The following is a 22,049-nucleotide window of genomic DNA, read 5'->3' as shown; positions in this document are numbered from 1 at the left end:
CAAGAATGGCACGGTGTGTTGCATTCATTCTCAAGATGATGGGGTGAGGCTTTTATTAGTGCTGAGCCTGCTGTTTGTTTCCACAGCAGGGCTCCAGGGAATAGGTGATGTTTGAGTCGGGTCTCGGAGGATTGCTAGGAGTTCTCTGAGCCCACCCAGGCACACCAGCTCTGGGGGCGTGTAGGGTGTAGGTTGCATGAGGCTGAGGTCGCGTGGTAGCACTTGTCTGAAATGGTCTTAGGAACCATGTGAAGAGATGGGGAGGCGTTTTAAAAGGTCAGGGCTATGTGACTAGCTCGAAACAGTGTTTTTTTTTCTTTCAGACAGAGTCTCACTCTGTCACCCAGGCTGGAGTGCAGTGGTGCGATCTTGGCTCACTGCAACCTCTGCTTCCTGAGTTCAAGCAATTCTCGTGCCTCAGCCTCCCAAGTAGCTGGGACTACAGGTGTGCACCACCACGCCCAGCTCAGGAACAGTGTTCTCTTGACTGAATATTCTCTTACTGCCTAAAATCCTCTCTGGGTGAATGAACAACCATTTGGGAAATTTTTACCGTGCCTAAATTTGTAATTGTACTGTTTTAGAGCTCTGCATCTTAAAAGTCTTTCCTCCCCAAGCGAGACGTTTACGTCAGTTGTATTCTTGTTGGGATTAGTTTGCACACACCTGTCTGCGTCTGTGTGTGTGTGTGTGTGTGTGTGTGTGTGTCTGTGTATGCATGAGAGAGGGAGAGGAGATGGTGAAATTCCATGGGGCAAACCATGGTTCTTTGTGGATTGGTGGCTCCAGTTGGTTGGGTTCACTGGAGCCACATTCATCAGTTTGTTTCTTTCTTTGCTTTTCTCTCTATTTATTTATTTATTGTTATTTGTAGAAGTGGGGTCTGGCTATGTTGCCCAGGCCGGTCTCGAACTCCTCGCCTCAAGTGAGCCTCCTGTCTCAGCCTCCCAAAAAGCTGGGATTACAGGCATACACCACCATGCCCAGCCCAGTAACTGTTAATTCTGAATGCTGGGCGGTGTGGCAACTCAGTTGATGCTTAGATGTGTTGTGAACAGAGCCCCGGGAAACCTGATCCTTCTGGTGGCTTGTGCAGCAAACTGTTGATGTGGGAAGCTTATTTATTTCACTTGTAAAGAGGTGACTTAGATAGGGGGATATCTAAGAACTGTCCTTTAATTGGAGTGCTGGAGGGTGTGGCATTCGGACCTCCTTTGTACAGCATCTGTACATAGCTGAGAGAATTGTACACATAGTTTCCCGAAATGCGTCAGTTTCAAGGCTAACCTAGAATATGTTTGTGGCCAATCTGTGGACTCTTCTCCAAGAGTTGAATTCTGTTTTTTGTTTTTTTTTTCTTGAGACAGAATCTCACTCTTTCACCCAGGCTGGAGTGCAGTGGTGTGATCTTGGCTCACTGCACCCTCTGCCTCCCAGGTGCAAGCAATTCTGCCTCAGCCTCCCAAGTAGCTGGGATTACAGGCGCGTGCCACCACATCCGCGAATTTTTTTTTTTTTTTTGTATTTTTAGTAGAGATGAGGTTTCACTGTGTTGGCCAGGCTGGTTTCAAACTCCTGATCTCAAGTGATCCACCCGCCTCAGCCTCCCAAAGTGCTAGGATTACCAGGCATGAGTCAGTGTGTCCAGCATAAGAATTGAATTCTTTGGGAGACATCTGGTAGGAGAATAGAAGGGGAAAAGTTGCCTTTTGTCTACTTGGATGTAGTAACGAATAGGAAGATGGGGCGCCGTGGGGCGTGTCCTCTAACTTGGAACAGATGTAATTTATTTCTAGGTGAAAGTTAGGACCAGTGCTTAGTCATTCTATTTATCTACCCTTGTTTTATCTTCGGTACTTTTTCCTACAGCCCTGTTTCTGAGCTCAGCATCACATCACCTCTGTGGTGTTGATGCCAGTGTTCTTAGAGCACTGTGTCCTAGTGATACTTCGATCTTTGTGGGCATGCATCATCAGTGAGTTGGGTAGGCCGGGTCTGTACAAAGGTTTGCAGGGTTTGTTAGGCACACGTGAACTGCGATCACCTTTCTGAACTCATGTGTAATGACCGTAGGTCACCTGGGGTGAGTTTTCAACACTGCAAACAGGGATGGCAGCTCTTGAATACACAGGAGAGTGTATTAACCAGTGGTGCCTGGGATCATTCAGAGTGCAGTTTGGCTGGTACACAGTCCAGGCATCAGAATATGTTCCAGCAGGTATTTGTGGTCTTGTGACGAAAAGCCACTGTTGGTTTGGTAAAGGGCTTCAGACCCTCACGAAACCACACAGTCTTCCGTGGACACGCTGGACGCATTCCTTAGATAATGTGATTTGCAAACTCAGGAGTCATTCAGTGTCACAGTAGTGATCAAAAGCTCCCGGCCCATGTCCCCGAAACCTCCACAAGAGCGCTGTCTGTCTGTGGCCTCACCGACTTCCTGGACTCTGAAGCTCCAGGGACAAAAGACACCTGTCCCTTTTCCCTTCCTCTCCATTCTGCGTCTCCCACCACCACCAAGTCCTGTAAGTTTTTAGTCTTTGAATCTTTTTTTTTTGAGACAGAGTCTCGCTCTGTCGCTCAGAGTGAAGTGGCACAATCTCAGCTCACTGCAGTCTCCGCCTCCCAGGTTCCAGCTGTTCTCCTGCCTCAGCATCCCGAGTAGCTGGGATTACAGGCACGCGGCCCCGTGTCCAGCTAATTTTTGTATTTTTAGTAGAGACAGGGTTTCACTATGTTGGCCAGGCTGGTCTCGAACTCCTGACCTCAGGCAGTCTGCCTGTCTCGGCCTCCCAAAGTGCTGGGATTACAGGCGTGAGCTACCACGCCTGGCCCTTTGAATCTCTTTCTACTGCTATGGTCTTACTGTAGCCCCTTGTCACTTCCTGCTGCACTGACCCTTAACTGACCCATAATTCTCCCTCTCTTTCCCTCCCCACCACGTCCCAGGATCTGCCCATGGTACCATTGCTAGTTGATCTTGGAACCCTGCTTCTGTCACCCCTCCTTTCTCTTCACCCAGGCTGGAGTGCAGTGGCACGATTTGGCTCACCGTAACCTCCGCCTATCAGGTTCAAGTGATTCTCATGCCTCAGCTTCCCGAGTAGCTGGGACTACAGGCATGTGCCACCACACCCAGCTAATTTTTGTATTTTTAGTAGAGACAGGGTTTCACCATGTTGGACAGGCCTTTCTCGAACTCCTGGCCTCAAGTGGTCCACCCTGCTCAGCCTCCCAAAGTGGTGAGATAATAGGCATGAGCCACTGTGCCCGGTCACTGTCACTGTCTTAATGCGTGTTTTCTTCTCCATCTGCTTTCATAAAGGATAAACAGTGACTTAAAAGTGTCTCATTCTCCCCTCCCTAGTGGTAATATGGTTGGACTAGAAGGTGGATTCAGTGAACAGGGAACCTCCCTGTCACTTCTGCAAGTGTAAGCTGGGGGCATAGAACAATGCCAGGCATAAGGTAGGCACTTGGATGAATGGGTGAATGAATAAATATGGCTTCTATCCCCCAAGTTTACTGCTGAGCTTTCTCCTGCATATTGACTGAGCTCAGATGTCAAAATTGGGTCTGATCTGTATCTTTTTTTTCTTTTTTTCTTTTCTTTTCTTTTTTTTTTTTTTTGAGGCAGAGTCTGTCACTCTGTCGCCCAGGCTGGAGTGCAGGTGCAATCTCGGCTCACTGCAACCTCTGCCTCCTGGGTTCAAGCAATTCTCGTGCCTCAACCTCCTGAGTAGCTGGGATTACAGGTGTGCGCCATCACACCTGGCTAATGTTTTGTAATTTTTAGTACAGATGGGGTTTCACCATGTATCACCGTGTTGCCCAGGCTGGTCTTGAACGCCTGGCCTGAAGCAGTCTGCCCGCCAGGGCCTTCCGAAGTGCTGGGATTACAAGCGTGAGCCACTGCGCCTGGCCTGATCTGTACTTTTGAAGATTATTCCAAGGTACAGTAGGAACTTTTGGTAGGATGTTAGTTTTCCATCCGGGTATAACATTTTGTGTCAATGGTGGGGTTGTGCATGATCAGTAGCTGCAACACTAGAAAGATGGCGAAGCAGGAGCAAAGAAAAACCCCTTTGGCTCCAGAAAAATCTCCTGAAAGAGAGGAAGGCTTATCAAGCCCTCGAAGCCACCCAGTCAAAGCAGGCACTTTTGGCAAAGAAGGAGCAGAGGAAAGGAAAAGGGCTCAGGGTTAAGCGACTGGAATCATTCCTACCTGATTCCTGGTGGCAGAAACATGACAAGGTGCGTCTCAGACGATTAGAAGTGAAACCTCACGCCTTGGAATCGCCAGATAAACACTCGTTGGCCTTTGTTGTACGCATCGAAAGGATTGATGGTGTGAGTTTACTGGTGCAGAGAACCATTGCAAGACTTCGCCTAAAGAAAATTTTTACTGGTGTCTTTGTAAAAGTCACCCTCCAGAACCTAAAAACGCTGCGTATAGTGGAATCTTTTGTGACCTGGGGACTTCCAAATCTGAAGTCACTCTGGGAACTTGTTCTGAAACATGGACAAGCCAAGGTCAAGAGTAAGACCATCCCTCTGACAACACAGTGATTGAGGAGCACCTGGGAAAGTTTGGTGTCATTTGCTTGGAAGACCTCATTCATGAAATTGCCTTCCCGGAGAAGCATTTCCAGGAGATCTCATGGTTCTTGCGCCCTTTCCACCTCTCAGTAGCCCGTCATGCTACCAGAAATAGAGTGGGCTTCCTCAAGGAGATGGGCACACCTCCATCTTCTGGGGGTGTGTGCATCAGTCAGCTCATCCGCCAGCTGAACTAGAGGCAGGTGCCAAACTGCAGTAAATTTTTATCAATGAAGTGGAAGCATGTGTTGTTTTTTGGATGGAGGGGCAGGATTTTTATCAAGTATCTTCAGAGAAGATTATTTCCTGCTTTATCTTCAAAAACTGGAAAGGAAAGGTCAAAGGAAAGACAGTGGCTGGACGGGCGCAGTGGCTCACGCCTGTAATCCTAGCACTTTGGGAGGCTGAGGTGGGCAGATCACCTGAGGTCGGGAGTTTGAGATCAGCCTGACCAACATGGTGAAACCCCATCTCTACTAAAAATACAAAAATTAGCCAAGCGTGGTGGTGCATGCCTGTAATCCCAGCTACTTGGGAGGCTGAGGCAGGAGAATTGTTTGAACCCGGGAGGCGGAGGTTGTGGTGAGCTGAGATCACACCATTGTACTCCAGCCTGGGCAACAAGAGTGAAACTCCATCTCAAAAAAAAAAAAAAAAAAAGGAAAGACAATAGCTTACGTTCATGGCAAGCACCTCTCATCACAGTCTAGTTCCAAGGAAAATTCCGGGATTTTCTACATTGGCTGCTGCCTCATCTGAAATCACATTTCATGGAAGAAGGAGTCCTGCTTTGTTACATCTTCTATTCTAGGGTTTAATGTTGGTAAATGAGTAACTCTATCATTTGTACAAGGCTCCCTAAGATTCCTGCAGCAGTTGACCAAGCCCAGGGACAGAATTGAATCCAGAGATTCCTGGGGCCTTGAAGAAGACTTGAAATACACATAGGAAGAAAGGCATAAAAATAAATATTCACTTGTCTCTGAAAAAAAAATTTGTGTCTCAAGTTCCTTCTGTAGTTGATAATTTATTCAGTAATAATTTTATAATTGAAGAATATTCTGACTCTTTCTGAATCCGTCTAGATCAGTTACCTGGATGCTGAAGACTTGAATAAATTTGTTTATTTTAAAAATTCTAGGGCCTGGCGCAGTGGCTCATGCCTATAATCTTAGCACTGTGGGAGGCTGAGGTGGACAGATCACTTGAACCGAGGAATTCAAGACCAACCTGGGCCGTGTGGCAAAACACCATCTCTGTTTAAAAATTAGTGTTTTTAAACATCAGTGTTTAAAAACTAGCAGGGTGTGGTGGCATGCGCCTGTCGTTCCAGCTACTTGGGAGGCTGAGGTGGGAGGATCACCTGAGCCCAGGGAGGTCGAGGCTGCAGTGAGCCATCATCAGACCATTGCACTCCAGCCTGGGTGATAGAGTGAGACCGCATCTCAAAATATACAATAATAAACAAAAAATAGAAAATTCCCAAAATAAATGAATAATAGAAAATTCTAGTGAAAATAAAAGGGGTTGAGTATAACCGTTGAGTGTCTGCGCTGGGTGTTTCTGTCTCATGTAACCAACATAGCACTGTGAGGATGGTCATCCCGGAGACGGGCTATGGTAAATCGTGTGCCCAGGATCCCAGAGTGCGTAGGTGGCATATCTGGGTTTTGAACCATGGTCTGTCGGCCTTTCGTAGCTCAGCTGCATTGTGAGTTTGTTGAATTTCAAGTTTCATGCTTTCCCCAACCAAATCAAAAACCGGAGAGGGAACTGAAAGTTGAGAGCGTAGTAATTGAGAGAAGGACTCTAGGAGGTGATGGTATCAAAAAGCCGTCCCGGGCAGCTCTTGTAATTGAGCACACAACTCCGCCCAGAGCTTCCTAGATGCCAGGGCAAAGAAGGATGGGATTATATAGCAAACATTATCGGAAAAAGGAAGCCGATCAGTTTCTCGTTAGTATTTTTCAGCTGGGTGCGATGATCCATGTCTGAAGTCCCAGCACTTTGGGAGGCTGAGGCAGGAGGATCACTTGTGGCCAGGAGTTTGACACCAGCCTGGGCAACAGAGAGAGAACCTGTCTCTTCCACAAGAAAATACACATTTAAAAAATTAGCCAGGCATGGTGGTAGGCGCCTGTAATCCCAGCTACTCAAGAGGCTGAAGCAGGACGATCACTTGAGCCTGAGAGTTCAAGGCTGTAGTAAGCTATGATTGCACCACTGCACTGCAGCCTGGATGATGGAGCAAGACCCCGTCTTTAAAATTGTTTTTTAAAAAGTGCTTTTCCCTGGGCCTTTACACAAGGATCATTGAATAAAGCACTGGGCAGCAGCCCCTGTACTCAGCAAGTGTTTGTAGAGCGCCATATATATGCCAAGCTCTCTTTGAGGTGCCGGGACTTCTGTTGTGTGTGGAAAAGACCAGCAAGATGAAGCATGATGTTGCCCTAGGCCAGGGTGGAGGCGCAGTTTTCAAGAACAGGAGTGTTCCCACAGGTGACCCTTTCTGGGTCCCATCTAGATAAGAGGCTGAGAGGTTCAGGCTCAGTTGTAAATTCTGTAAGGGCATTTATTTGGGAGGTGTGAGCAAGAGAATAGAATCAGAGTGATTACTTTAACAGGCGGGAGTGAAGCTTGAGAATCTGGCAGAGCGAGGAGCGATTTTGTGCCAGAGTGAGAGGCAGCCAGTCCAAAGTGAAGGTTCTGAATCTCTTAGTACCTCCCACGTGCAGTGTCCTGCTTTTTTTCTTTTTCTTTCTTTTTTTTTTGTTTTTAACGCAGGACACTTGCTCTGTCACCCAGGATCATTACTCACTGCAATCTCAAACTCCTTAAGCCCTTTCAGGTAGCTGGGACTACAGGCATATGCCACCATGCTTGACTAGTCTTTCTTTTTCCCTTCCCCTTTCCCTTCCCCTTTCCTCAGAGATGGGGTCTTGCTGTGTTGCCCAGGCCGATCTCAAACTCCTGGGCTCAAATGATCCTCCTGTTGACCTCCCAAAGTGCTGGAATTACAGGCATCAGCCACTGTACCTGGGCCCCTGCCATTTTTTCCTGTCACATTTGAAAGGGTTTCTTGCCCTTTAGTAGGTGATTTCAGGCAGGGCCAAGAGGCCTTAGAAAGCAGCACGGCTCTGTTTCCATGCTTCTTCCGGGCGGAAGGGCCAGTGTGCCGTTCCATGGAGGGCGAAGCATTGACTCTAGTCTGGGAGATTCTGTTCATTCAGTCATTCAGCAAACAATTACTGAGTGCCGACCGGGCGTGGTGGCTCACGCCTCTTAATCCCTGCACTTTGGGAGACCGAGACAGGCAGATCACCTGAGGTCGGGAGTTTGAGACCAGCCTGACCAACATGGAAAAACTCGTTTCTACGAAAAATACAAAATTAGCCGGGCGTGGTGATGCATGCCTGCAATCCCAGCTACTCAGGAGGCTGAGGCAGGAGAATCGCTTGAACCAGGGGGCAGAGGTTGCGGTGAGCTGAGGTTGCGCCGTTGCATTCCATCCGGCCTGGGCAACAAGAACGAAAGTCCGTCTCAAAAAAAAAAAAAACAGCAGCAAATATTGAGTGCCCATGTTATGCCAAGTCTGATGAGCACCAGGGTTACAGGGATGCAGAATAGCTCCACCCAGACATGAGACCAATCCCGTGTCCTTCTGCAGGGCTTATGTCATCTTGGGCAATGCTCTCCTCCAATGATGTGGCCAGGATGTCAGCTGCAAAATGAACCCCAAGTCATCCAGTGAGGCTGCGTCTACCTGTAACTTCGCCGTGTCCTAAAAAGGTCTTGAAGGGCAGACAGATGGTTGATAGAATAGCTCTGGAGACCGTTGCCCTGGGTTTGAATCCTGGTGCCACCATTTGTTGATTCCCTAATGTTGGACAAGGAATTTTAACCTTTGTGATAATTACAGCTCCTGTACATCAGAGCAGTGTTGTAAGGATGAAATAAAGTAGCAGACTGTCTATTGTAAGTGCTTACCACATGCTGTTTGTTATTACATGTACATTACATTATAAGAGGGGAAAGTATTCTGTTAGACAACTTACTCTGTTCATTAGTTAAAAACAAGTCAGGGCCGGGCTTGGTGGCTCACACCTGTAATCGCAGCACTTTGGGAGATTGAGATGGGCTAATGGCTTGAGCCCGGGAGTTCGAGACCAACCTGGGCAACATGGTGAAACCCCATATCTTTTTTTTTTTTTTTTTTTTAAGACAGAGTCTCGCTCTGTCGCCCAGGCTGGAGTACAGTGGCGTGATCTTGGCTCACTGCAAGCTCTGCCTCCTGGGTTCATGCTATTCTCCTGCCTCAGCCTCCCGAGTAGCTGGGACTACAGGCGCCCGCCACCATGCCCGGCTAATTGTTTGTGTTTTTAGTAGAGACAGGGTTTCACCGTGTTAGCCAGGACGGTCTCCATCTCCTGACCACGTGATCTGCCTGCCTTGGCCTCCCAAAGTGCTGGGATTACAGGCGTGAGCCACCGCACCTGGCTGAAACCCCATCTCTTATAAAAAATACAAAAAATTCACGGGGCTTGGTGGTGGGTGCCTGTAGTCCCAGCAATGCAGGAGACTGGGCTGTGATCACGCCACTGTACAGCAGCCTGGCTGACAGAGTGAGACCCTGTCTCAAAAAAAAACCCCAGCCGGGCGCGGTGGCTCAAGCCTGTAATCCCAGCACTTTGGGAGGCCGAGGCGGGCGGATCACAAGGTCAGGAGATTGAGACCACAGTGAAACCCCGTCTCTACTAAAAATACAAAAAATTAGCCGGGTGCGGTGGCGGGCGCCTGTAGTCCTAGCTACTCAGGAGGCTGAGGCAGGAGAATGGTGTGAACCCAGGAGGCGGAGTTTGCAGTGAGCCGAGATCGCGCCACTGCACTCCAGCCTGGGCAACAGCGTGAGACTCCGTCTCAAAAAAAAAAAAAAAAAAAAAAAAAAAAAAAAACCCCAAAAACAAAAACCAGTTCAGGAGTGGGGAGTGACTGCTGATGAGTGTGGGATTTCTTTTGGGGGGTATGAAGATGCTCTGGAATCTGGTAGTGGTGATGCTTGCACAGTGGGTGAATATAGTGAAAACCACTGAATTTTACACTTTAAAATGATGAATTTTATGGTGTGTGAATTCTGTCTCAGTTCTTTTTTGTTTGTTTGTTTGTTTGTTTTTTGAGACTGACTCTCACTCCGTGGTCCAGGCTGGAGTGCAGTGGCCCAATCTTATCCCACTGCAACCTCTGCCTCCCGGGTTCCAGTGATTCTCTTGCTTCAGCCTTCTGAGTAGCTGGGATTACAGGCACCCACCACCACGCCCAGCTAATTTTTGTATTTTTGGTAGAGACAGGGTTTCACCATGTTGGCCAGACTGGTCTCAAACTCCTGACCTCAAGTGATCCTGCCTGCCTCGGCCTGAGGCATGAGCCACTGCTCCCAGTCTCTATCTCAGGTTTCTTTCTTTTCTTTTCTTTCTTTCTTTTCTTTTCTTTTCTTTTTTTTTTTTTTTTTTTTTGAGACAGAGTCTTGCTCTGTTACCCAGGCTGGAGTACAATGGCACAATCTCTACTTACCACAACCTCCGCCTCCTGGGTTCAAGCGATTCTCCTGCCTCAGCCTCCCGACTAGCTGGGATTACAGGCACGCACCACCATGCCCGGCTAATTTTTGTATTTTTAGTAGAGATAGGGTTTCACTATGTTGGCCGGGCTGGTCTTGAACTCCTGACCTTGTGATCCACCTGCCTCAGCCTCCCAAAGTACTGGGATTACAGGTGTGAGCCACCGTGCCCGGCTTCTACCTCAGTTTTTAAAAATCAGGTTTATAGGTCATAAGTTCTTGAGCAACTAGATTCCCACCAGTTGTGCTACCCGTTCCCTGTCACCTTGAGCTAGTCCTGGACACCTGCAGCAGCCATACCTTCACTGTGTTTCTGGGCTCCCACACATTTCTAAGCCCTCTTGAAGTTAACTTCGGGTAATGGTCTGTGAGAGGAAGTGATGTATGTCACTTCTGGATGAAAGCATTTAAGAGCCAGGGCCGGGCCTTCCAACAATCTTCTTCCCATCAGGACGGCCCCGGAAGTTGTACATTGAGATGGTGGAATGACAAGAGAAAAAGCTACTTGAACCACGGAGTCACCTTATGGAGGCCAGGGGCCTGGTGGAGTCACCCTGCCCACACTAGACGTTGCTTAGAGTTCAACGTGAAGCCATGCAATGTGGGTCACTGCTCAGGAGGACTTTCCCTGTAGCCTCTCATGCAGGTGTACTATGTGATGTGGTGGGTCTCTTTTCTAACAGGAAGCCCCAGCAGGTGCAGCAGGGCCGTGGTTCTCCCAACCCAAGCACATCTTCACAGCTCGCTGCAGTCAAGTACGCAGCTCTCTTGGTGGTGTCTGACAAATGAAGCACGAAGCCCTCAGTCCAAAGCAGCGTCTTGGGTAACCTAGTGTACCTGTCTCGAGCAGCAGGCATGGTACAATGTCAGGCCAGCACCAAAGGATTTTGTCTTCCTTGTAAGACAACATGGGGCAATAGAAAGCTGTATGGGAAATCTTGTAAATGGTGTAATAATTATAATGCGTTTATAGACACTGCATGACAGTCCTTTGTCACCGTAGCGATGGGATCTAATTATTACTGACTCGTTCGTGTTGTGGGTTTTTAGTAACCCTACTACCCACATTCTAGAATTTAAACACATGCTATGAATATCCAATCACAGGTCACAGAGATGACCTAGAGCTGGTGCTCAATACACTTTTTTTTTTTGAGACCGAGTCTCGCTCTATCTCCCAGGCTGGAGTGCAGTGGCACGATCTCGGCTCAGTGCAACCTCCGCCTCCCGGATTCAAGCAATTTTCCTGCCTCGGCCTCCTGAGTAGCTGGGATTACAGAGCGTGCACCACCATGCCCAGCTACTTTTTGTATTTTTAGTTTCACCATGTTGGCCAAGCTGGTCTTGAGCTCCTGACCTCAAGTGATCTTCCCACTTTGTCCTCCCAAAGAACTGGGATAGCAGGTGTGAGCCAACATGCCTGGCCTCAATACACAATTGATTGACACCAGCCTTAAATGCATAGCAATGACCTAACACCAAGGTGAAATGCAAGCAACGCTGGGGAGGGAATGACCAATATGGTGCCCTGTGAGGTCTCAGCCCATGGGCCATCTGGCCTGTCTGTCTCATTAGTACCATTGTTCCCTGTCAGCTTGTGGAAGAGCTGGTTTGAAACTACTTGTTGAACAGAAGGAAGCCACTGACTAAGACCTATTCTGTGGGTGAAGCTGTCGCCCAGAGCACCCCCCGTGGCTCCCTGGTCCTCTATGCACTAGTAGAAACTCAGTTTTTGCTGAATGGCACAGCCCACTACTAGCTGAATGTGGGGTGGCAGTAGCCAGCATGAGAACCGCCAAGACCATTGTGAGCCAGGAGTTGGGTCACCCCTTCCTTGTCTAGAGTTGCAACAAGAAGTGACAGAGAGAGTCCCACAAGGTCTCTACATCTCCCTCTGTAAGTTGTGGAAATTTCAGTAATTTGCTAGGTCCTTAGGTCTTTGAATCTGAATCTATAAAATGGATGAAATAATATTTCTCTAAACAGGTTTATCATATGAATCAAAAGAAATCGTAGAAAGTGCCTAGCCAGGGTGCTTGGCATGTAGTAGGTGCTGAGTGAATGTTGGTTGCATTGCTTGGCTCCTGCTTAGTGATTCTGCAGTAAACACAGTACTGTGTAGACTAGGCAGGCCTTTCTCTCTTCTGCAATTCTGAGTGCTTCTTCTTAAGAACCAAGGGTACTAACCCTTGTTTTAGAGACATTCATAAACTAGCAAGCATAGTGGTGTGCACCTGTAGTCCCAGCTCCTTGGGAGGCTGAGGTGGGAGGAGTACTTGATCCTGGGAGGTAGAGGTTGTGGTGAGCTGTGATTGCACTACTGCACTCCAGCCTAGACAACAGAGCAAGACCCTGTCTAAAAAATAAATAAACAAATAAATAAATGTAAACGCGGAAAGAGAAAACGTTTATACTGACAGAGGCTCGCTCTGTCGCCCAAGCTGGAATGCAGTGGCACGATCTCAGCTCGCTGCAACCTCCACCTCCCAGGTTCAAGTGGTTCTTATGCCTCAGCCTCCAGAGTAGCTAGGATTACAGGCACGCGCCACCATGCCTGCCTTATTTTGTATTTTTAGTAGAAACAGGGTTTCTCCATGTTGGTCAGGCTGGTCTCAAACTACCAACCTCAGGTGATCCGCCTGCCTCGGCCTCCCAAAGTGCTGGGATTACAGGCATGAGCCACCTTGCCTGGCTCTTATGTATTTATTTTTTAAAGACAGGGTCTTGCTCTGTCACCAGGCTGGAGTGCAGTGTTGGGATCATATCTCACTGTAACCCCCAATTTCTGGGCTCAAGTGATCCCCTCACCTCAGCCTCCTGAGTAGCTGGGACTACAGGTGTGCACCACCACACCTCACTGTTTTTTAAATTTTTTGTAGAGATGGGGTTTCACTGTGTTGCCCAGGCTGGTCTCAAACTCCTGGCCTCAATTGATCCTCCTGCCTCAGCCTGCCAATGTGCTGGGATTACAGGCATGAGCCACTGTGCCTGGCCAGCAACAATATTTATAACAGCCCCCAAGAGGAAACAATCCAAGTATCCATCACCCATTGAATGGATAGACAAAATGTGGTATATCCATACAATGAAATATTACTCAGGCATGAAGAGGAATGAAGGGCTGATGCATGCTACAACGTGGATGGACCTTGAAGACATTATTCTAAGTGAAAGAAGCCAGTTACAAAGGACCACTTATTGTGTGATTTTATTTATTTATTTTTATTTTTTTATGTATTTATTTATTTATTTGAGACAGAGTCTCCCTCTGTGCCCAGGCTATAGTGCAGTGGTGCAGTCTTGGCTCACTGCAACCTCCACCTCCAAGGTTCAAGTGAATCTTCTGCCTTAGCCTCCTGAGTAGCTGGGATTACAGGCGCCTGTCATCACACCCAGCTAATTTTTTAATATTTTTGGTAGAGACGGGGTTTCACCACGTGGGACAGGCTGGTCTCGAACTCCTGTCCTCAAGTGAACCTCTCGCCTCGGCCTCCCAGAGTGCTGGGATTACAAGTGTGAGCCACCACACCCAGCCTGTTTTTCCTTTTAAAGCCATGACTCTCTTTTCCCTTCTGGCCTTGGTGTGTGGCCTCTTCCCCACTCTGTCACCTGCCCTTTTGAGTCCCTTTCCATCAGGAAGCCCTCCTTAACCACTACCAGACTCACCCACACATGAACTGGCTCCCACCATCTGTTTATTTTGGCAAGGAGATAAAAATATGTCTTCCACCAGAGAAGCAGAGGCCACTACTTGATTCAGTTTGCCCTCCCTGCTGGGCACAGGTGTCATGGCCTCCCTTAAGTGCTTATTAATTCCTGTGTTTCAGCTTTCTCTCCTTCCACCCGCTGCTAGGCTTCCGTGCGCACAGTGCTTTGTGGAATTGCTCCTGTCTCTTCAGCTTAGCAGTGTGCCTTGAAGAGGAAGAGCTGCAGAGAAATGTTGAAATAAATTGCTTTTTGAAAAATAATTTGACAGTAAGTCAAGGACCTTAAAAATATTTATTCCCTTTGATTCAGAAATATTTCTAAGACAAATTCAGAAATTCTTTTTTTTTGAGACAAATTCTGGCTCTGTCCGCCCAGGCTGGAGTGGAGTGGTGCAGTCTTGGCTCACTGCAACCTCCTCCTCCCAGGTTCAAGTGATTCTCATGCCTCAGCCTCCAGCTAGCTGGAACTGCAGGTGTGCACCAACACACCCAGCTAATTGTTGTATTTTTTGTAGAAACAGGGATTTGATGTGTTGCCCAGGCTAGTCTTAAACTCCTGAGCTTAAGCGATTTGCCTGCCTGGGCCTCCCAAAGTGCTGAGACTACAGGCGTGCACCACTGCGCCTGGGCCAGAAATTCTATTTTAAGGAACTTATCAGCGGCTTACAAAGACTTATGTTTTTTTTTTTTGTTTTTTTTTTTTTGAGACGGAGTCTTGCTCTGTCGCCCAAGCTGGAGTGCAGTGGCGCGATCCTGGCTCACTGCAAGCTCCGCCTCCTGGGTTCACGCCATTCTCCTGCCCCAGCCTCCCGAGTAGCTGGGACTACAGGCGCCCGCCACTGCGCCCGGCTCATTTTTTTTGTATTTTTAGTAGAGACGGGGTTTCACCGTGGTCTTGATCTCCTGACCTTGTGATCCGCCCGCCTCGGCCTCCCAAAGTGCTGGGATTACAGGCGTGAGCCACCGCGCCCGGCCAGACTTATGTTGAAAATATATCAATCCTGTTTTTCATGACTTTTTTTTTTAAACAATTTTAATTTTTTTTTCTGTACTGGAAAATGCACTGTAACTTGACATTGTAATAGTGAAAATATAATGACATTTGAGAATTTATAACAAGAGAAAATGTTCACAATTTAATATATGAAAAGAAGTAGAACAAAATTATGTGTAGTATAACACCAATCATGTTAAAAACATGGCCGGGCACAGTGGCTCACACCTCTAATCCCAGCACTTTGGGAGGCTGAGGCAGGCAGATCACGAGGTCAGGAGTTTGAGACCAGCCTGACCAACATAGTGAAACCCCATCTCTTCTAAAAATACAAAAATTAGCCAAACATGGTGGCAGGCAACTGTAATCCCAGCTACTCAAGAGGCTGAGGCAGGAGAATCGCTTGAACCTGGGAGGCGGAGGTTGCAGTGAGCTGAGCGAGATGGCACCACTGCACTCCAGCCTGGGCAACAGCGAGACTCCATCTCAAAAAAAAAAAAAAGGTATGTCCTGTAATATACATGTACAAAACTGGTAGAATGAAACCAAATAAGAGTTTGGATTATGTTTTCTTTAATTTTATGTTTTAAAATGTAGCACGTTTTCTTCACTAAACATGCTTTTAAATTTTTTAATTGACAAAGTTGTATATATTTATAGTGTATGGCATATTGTTTTGAAGTCTGGTAGAATTGCTCAATTGAGCTAATTAACATATGCATTACCTCACACCTTTTTTTTGTGGTGAGAACACTTAAAATCGACTCTTAGCAGTCTTCAAGAGTACAACACATTGCTACTAACTATAGTCATGTTATACAATAAGTCTCTCTTTGTTTTTTTGGTGGTTTTTTTTTTTGAGCAGAGTTTTGCTCTTGTTGCCCAGGCTGGAGTGCAGTGGCACAATCTTGGCTTACTACAACCTCTGCCTCCCAGGTTCAAGCGATTCTCCTGCCTCAGCCTCTGGAGCAGCCGGGATTACAGGCACGTGCCACCACGCCTGGCTAATTTTTTGTATTTTTAGTAGAGATGGGGGTTTCACCATGTTGGCCAGGCTAGTCTCTTAACTCCTGACCTCAGGTGATCTACCTGCCTTGGCCTCCCAAAGTACTGGGATTACAGGCGTGAGCCACCACACCCAGCCTCAGTAGGTCTTTTGAACTGTATTTAAGTTTAACTTTTTGTTTTGAAATAGTTTCAGATTTGCAGAAAAGTTGCAACAGTGCCAACAATTCTTGAGTGCCCTTTACCCAGATTTCCCCATTGTTAATATTTTACCATATTTGCTTTATCGATGTGTGTGTGTGTGTGTGTGTGTGTGTGTGTGTGTGTGTGTCTTAGATCACTCAGTCTTTATCTTTCATGCCCTTGACAGTTTTGAAAATGTGAGGCCGTGTCTCTGTCAACGTCTCACAGTTTGGTTTGGGTTTGTCTAATGTTCCCTCATAACAAGATGCAGCTTCCACCCTAGGCAACAGAGTGAACAACAACAAAAAAAAGAGGTGACCTGGGTGCTTTTGATACCAATCTACATTCAGATGTGGGAGCAAAGAAATGACTTAAAGTTGAAGTTTATATTTAAAAGGGAAGCAGAGTGTAAGTTTGGAAAATCGGCAGCCTGGCCATGTGACAGAGAAAGAAAAACCTTTTTCAAGAGAATTCAAGCAGGCTGTGGAGCAACCACTTGCTAGAGCGATTTGCAGATTTAAAAAGGAGCCAAGTGCTGATAGCCAAGACTGTGGGATAAAAAAAAAAAGGCCTTGAAGGCATTTCAGAGACCTTCCCGGCAGCCCCTCCCATTACAGTTGTGGAGACCTTTGTGGTTCAGGCTCAGGGCCAGGGCCCCGCTGCCCTGCACAGCCTCAGGACACTGCTCCTCACATCCCTGGCCACTCAGCCTCCAGCCTTGGCTCAAAGGGGCCCAGATACAGCTCAGGCTGACCGCACTAGAGGGTGAAAGCCATAAGCCTTGGTGGCTTCTATGTGATGATGAGCCTGTGGGTGGACAGAGTGCAAGAGTGAAGGAGGCTTGGCAGCCTCCACCTAGATTTCAGAGGATGTATGGGAAAGCCTGGATACCCAGGCAGAAGCCTGCTGCAGGGGCAGACCCCTTACTGAGAACCTCTGGTAGAGCAGTGTGGAGGAGGAATGTGGGGTTGGAGGCCCCATACAGAGTTCCCACTGGGGCACTGCCTAGTGGAGCTGTAGGAAGGGGGCCACTGTCATCCAGACCCCGGAATGGTAGATCCATCAGCACCTTGCAACCTGTCCCTGGAAAAGCCACAGGCTGTGAGAGCAGCCTTGGGTTGAACCCTGCAAAGCCACCAGGGCAGAGCTGGTGGCCAAGGTCCTCCCAGGACCTTGGGAGCCCACCCTTTGCACCAGCACGCCCTGGATGTGAGACATGGAGTCAAAGGAGATTATTTGGGAGCTTTAAGATTAACGACTGTCTGGCAGGTACGGTGACTCACACCTGTAATCCCAGCACTACGGGAGGCCGAGGTGGGAATGCAGTGGCGCTATCTTGGCTCACTGCAACCTCCACTTACTGGGTTCAAGCGATTCTCCTGCCTCAGCCTCCCAAGCAGCTGGGACTACAGGCACCCACCATCACGCCCAGCTAATTTTTGTATTTTTAGTAGAGACAGGGTTTCATCATGTTGGCCAGGCTGGTCTCGAACTCCTGACCTCAGGTGAGCTGCCCACCTCAGCCTCCCAAAGCGCTGGGATTATAGGCGTGAGCCACTGTGCCTGACTGGCGGAACTGGTTTTTTTTTTTTTTTTGAGACGGAGTCTTGCTCTGTCGCCCAGGCTGGAGTGCAGTGGCTGGATCTCAGCTCACTGCAAGCTCCGCCTCCCGGGTTTACGCCATTCTCCTGCCTCAGCCTCCCGAGTAGCTGGGACTACAGGTGCCTGCCACCTCGCCCGGCTAGTTTTTTGTATTTTTTAGTAGAGACAGGGTTTCACCATGTTAGCCAGGATGGTCTGGATCTCCTGACCTCATGATCCGCCCGTCTCGGCCTCCCAAAGGGAACTGGTTTTTTAATTGAGAGGGTTGGTACTTCTTCCTTCCTGCCTTTGTCCAAGGGCTGCTTGGGGCGTGTGTGTGTGTGTGTGTGTGTGTGTGTGTGTGTGTGTATGTTTGTGTGTTTCAAAGACAGAGATCTGTATTTAAGTATTAACTCAGCTCGGACACTTGGGATTTTTCACCAGGCATCGTCACCCATCAGCCAGCTCAGATTAATTAACATTAATTTGGTTGGTCTGTTCCCAGGCCCCTGGGGTGCAGGCACTTTCTGTCATTAAGTCTTTGTGACCCAGCCTTGTGTGACACATCTCCCATGATGGGGAGCCACGCCCACAACAGCGCATTCTGTGTTCAGACTCCTTTATTAGAACGTCTTTGCTTGGAGGGGATGTAAACCTCTGTCCTCTGTGACTATTCCTGTTTCTGAATGACAGGCCTCTCCCTTTAGCAGTTTTCTGACCACCTAAAACAGGGATCAAGTGCCTCTGAATCTTCTTTTCTTAGGATTAACCTGTCCAGTTCCTTTACTGTTTCTTTTTCTTTTTCTTTCTTTTTTTTTTTTTTTTTTTTTTGGAGAGAGGGTCTTTCTCTCCCAGGCTAGAGTGCAATGGCACAATCATCATGGCTCACTGCAGCCTCTAACTTCTCGGCTCAAGTAATCCTCCTGCCTCAGCCTCCTGAGTAGTAGGGACTACAGGTGCATGCTACCACACCTGGATAAATTTTTTTTTTTTTTGAGATGGGGTCTCACTTTGTTGCCCAGGCTGGTCTCGAACTTCTGGCCTCAGCAATTCTCCAGCCTTGGCCTCCCAAAGTGCTGAGATTACAGGCGTGAGCCCCTGTGCCTGGCCTACTGTTTCTCTTGTGACAGGTGTTGGGGACTACTCCCTAGGGCCACTTTCTGACTGTTGCAGTTCGTCTTTGATGTTCAATGTGGAACTCATTTGGAATTCTATTAAAGAATCCTTAGTGTGCATTCCCTTTTGGGGAGGCCATGTTGACTTCGGCCCATCCCATTCTCGTTTCGGTAAAGGAGGAGGGAGTAGCAATGTCCATGCTGTGGGCTTGCTGCCATGGACTTGCTATAGGGATTGTAACACATGCGTGTATGAGCAGGGGGCGTTGGGGGGACAGCATTCTGATTGCCTCCAGGTGATCTCTCCAGACTGTCGCCCCTGCGCTAGAGGCAGAAGCTGACTTCAGAACTGATCTGCCCAGAATTTGAGAAAAGTAAAGCAAGACCCCTGGCTCTCTCTGTTTCTCTTTTCTATATGTTTATTCAAAATTAATTGAGGCAATCAGCCAGGCATGGTGGCTCATGCCTGTAATCCTAGCACTTGGGAGGCCAAGGCAGGCGGATCACTTGAGGTCAGGAGTTTGACACTAGCTTAGACAACATGGTGAAACCCCATCTCTACAAAAAATACAAAAATTAGCCAGGCATGTTGGCGGGTACCTGTAATCGCAGCTACTTGGGAGGCTGAGGTGGGAGAATTGCTTGAACCTGGGAGGCGGAGGTTGCAGTAAGCCTAGATTGTGCCACCGCACTCCAGCCTGGGGACAAGAGCCAGATCCTGTCTCAAAAAAAAAAAAAAAAAAAAAAAAACCGGGTTTGGTGGCTCACATCTGTAATCCCAGCACTTTGGAAGACTGAGGGAGACAGATCACCTGAGGTCAGGAGTTTGAGACCAGCCTGGCCAGCATGGCAAAACCCTATCTCTACTAAAAATACAAAAATTAGCCAGGCCTGGTGGCAGGCACCTGTAATCCCAGCTACTCTGGAGGCTGAGGCAGGAGAATTGCTTGAACCTGGGAGGCAGAGGCTGCAGTGAGCCGAGATCGTGCCATTGTACTCCAGCCTGGGCAACAAGGGCAAAACTCCAACTAAAAAAAAAAAAAAAATTGAGGCAAAAGTGGGGATGGTCAAGAGGATGAACCAGCATGAACTCCTATGGAGAGTTTTGTGCCTGTAAATCACCTTGTGCCACCTTTTAATGTTGACACTGGATTATATCCATGCAATGCCCTGGAGCTTAGGGGAACTGTGGGCTTACCTCCTTGGCATTCAAGCCAGGGAGCCGAGGCCCCAGAGATGCTGCTAGAAGCAGGCACAGGGAGCTGCAGCTGCAGCATCAGCCCGTGTGGGCCTGGTCAGCTCAATTTGTGCTGAGTCATGCCCGCTGTTCGCCCGCTGTCCCCCCCATCCCCCAGTCATGCTTGCACATATCTGACTCAGCAGCTGTCTTCCTCTTTCACGTCATTGCATCGGGCGCGTGCTGGTCATGTGTTTCTAAATTAAGTCCTGTTGTGTGGGAAAAAGGCCATCAGCTGGGGGCGTTTGGCCATCTTCAGTGGAGAATGTTCTCCAGGACATCTGGGTCAAGGCCCTGTGACTGCGTTGATATTAGGGGTGCAGGCATCGTTGTACAGTCTTACCTTCCTGTAGCAGCGTTCTGATCACACCACCCCCTTGCCCTGTCCTCACCAGCTTCCCCGGGGCCAAACACCTTAGACTGGTATACAGACCCCTAGGCCCTTACACACTCATCTGGATGTCTCCTTTAAAAGTTTATCTCGGCCGAGTGTGATGGCTTATAGCTGTTATCCCAGCACTTTGGGAGGCCAAGGTGGGAGGATTGCTTGAGCCTAGGAGTTTGAGACCCGCCTGGGCAACTTAGTGAGACCCCATCTCTACAAAAAAATTTTTTAAATCAGCTGGTATGGTGGTGCATGCCTATGGTCCCGGCTACTCAGGAGGCTGAAGCAGGAGGATTGCTTGAGCCCCGGAGTTGCAGGCTGCAGTAAGCTGTGATCACACCACTGCACTCCAGCCTTGGTGACTCCAGCCTGTTCAGTGAATGAATGAATGCTTATCTCTTACTTGCCATCTATGCATCCCCACATATAAACACATCCCATTGCACCACACTTGAGTTACCCCAGACCCCGAGTTTCCCGTGTTCTAGGCTCTGGTACACGCTTCCTCTGTCGGTAGCTTCACTCATCCCCCTAATCTGACCAGTGGACCCTGATCATTCGTCACAATCCAGCCCGGATGTTGGCCTCTGGGCGCCCCTTCCTTGACTGTTTCAGACTGTCATGGCTGCTTTTTCCTTCCAGCTCTATTTCCCCTGCACTTGGCCTCCCCATGCAGCCATGACTGCTGGGATAGGTCTGCCCTTTCTCATAGCAGGAGAGCACCTTGGGGCAAGGTTGGCGTGTCCGCTCCTTCCTGAACCAGCACAGTTCCTGGCATGCAACAGGTGCTCCTCAGCTGTTTGCTGCATGCGTGGACATAAGAGTGACAGAGGCATGTCCTTCGACATGACGTTTTTGTACCTGAACATTGTTTAGAGGCTTTTCCAGACTGTAGGCTCTGTGGAATTAGGAGCCTGCCTGCCTCGCCCTCCCTGGCATCCTTAGTGCTTTGGGCCCCACGGGCCAGCGGAGCCCTGGTGCGAGTTCCAGGCCTGCTTTGGTGGGAGTGCTCAGCGCCTTTAGCCACACAGAGCAGTAGCCTTGCAAGGCTTTCGGAGCACATCTCCAGCACATCTAAGAATCAGGAAGCAACTCAGTTTCTGGAATGGATTTCACAAAGTCTGTGAATAAGAGGGCCCCACAGGCCCTACTCAACAGCCTTCTTTCATTTATTATTATTATTATTTTAAATACAGAAGATGCTAGTCTTCAAAGAACCTCTTTACTCTTTCCCCCCCCTTTTTTTTTTTTCGAGACAGTCTCATTCTATTGCCCAGGCTGGAGTGCAATGGCATGATCTTGGCTCACTGCAACCTTCACCTCCTAGGTGCAAGTGATTCTCCTGTCTCAGCCTCCAGAGTAGCTAGAATTACAGGGGTGCGCCACCACACTTGGCTAATTTTTGTATTTTAGTAGAGACTGGATTTCACCAATGTTGGCCAGGCTGGTCTCGAGCTCCTGACCTCAAGTGATCCACCTGCCTCGGCCTCCCAAAGTGTTGGGATTACAGGCGCAAGCCACTGCACCAGTTTTTTAAAAATTTGCTGGGTCAGGTGTTACATACCTGTACTCTCAGCTACTTGGGAGGCTGAGGTGGCAGGATGGCTTGAGGCCAGGAGTATGAGGGTG

The 22,049-nt window shown here is 48.4% G+C and overlaps 1 protein-coding gene, 4 long non-coding RNA genes and 1 pseudogene across 15 annotated transcripts in view; 4 read left to right on the top strand and 2 right to left on the bottom strand.

The window, feature by feature from the left end:
• Window positions 1-22,049, top strand: part of POR (cytochrome p450 oxidoreductase) — a 72,212-nt gene that overhangs the window by 3,422 nt on the left and 46,741 nt on the right. Inside the window, exon 2 of one of the 10 annotated variants that reach the window (XM_077995195.1) lies at window positions 3,368-3,468. Within the exon in view, the coding sequence (XP_077851321.1) occupies window positions 3,455-3,468 (14 nt within the window). The 5' untranslated portion in view covers window positions 3,368-3,454. 10 annotated transcript variants of the gene reach the window in all.
• The window catches only part of LOC144339788 (uncharacterized), a 35,320-nt gene that overhangs the window by 2,728 nt on the left and 10,543 nt on the right, over window positions 1-22,049 (bottom strand). The window lies entirely within an intron of this gene.
• LOC144339759 (uncharacterized) lies at window positions 3,595-5,593 on the top strand. Its single transcript, XR_013415134.1, has 2 exons — window positions 3,595-3,659; window positions 5,170-5,593. It is a non-coding gene; the product is annotated as an uncharacterized LOC144339759 (long non-coding RNA).
• LOC715927 (ribosomal protein uL30-like pseudogene) lies at window positions 3,876-5,253 on the top strand (annotated as a pseudogene). The gene has a single exon (XR_013415108.1). The product of XR_013415108.1 is annotated as a ribosomal protein uL30-like pseudogene (transcript).
• Window positions 6,742-10,011, bottom strand: LOC144339789 (uncharacterized). Its single transcript, XR_013415164.1, has 3 exons — window positions 9,905-10,011; window positions 9,075-9,139; window positions 6,742-7,847 (listed from the first exon to the last, which is right to left on the bottom strand). It is a non-coding gene; the product is annotated as an uncharacterized LOC144339789 (long non-coding RNA).
• LOC144339778 (uncharacterized) lies at window positions 17,371-19,522 on the top strand. The gene is made up of 2 exons (XR_013415153.1): window positions 17,371-17,607; window positions 18,731-19,522. It is a non-coding gene; the product is annotated as an uncharacterized LOC144339778 (long non-coding RNA).

The sequence above is a fragment of the Macaca mulatta genome, chromosome 3, assembly GCF_049350105.2.
Source record: "Macaca mulatta isolate MMU2019108-1 chromosome 3, T2T-MMU8v2.0, whole genome shotgun sequence".
NCBI classification, from domain to species: domain Eukaryota; kingdom Metazoa; phylum Chordata; class Mammalia; order Primates; family Cercopithecidae; genus Macaca; species Macaca mulatta.
Note: the sequence above shows the minus strand (reverse complement) of the source record. Positions and strands in the feature narration are given on the sequence as shown.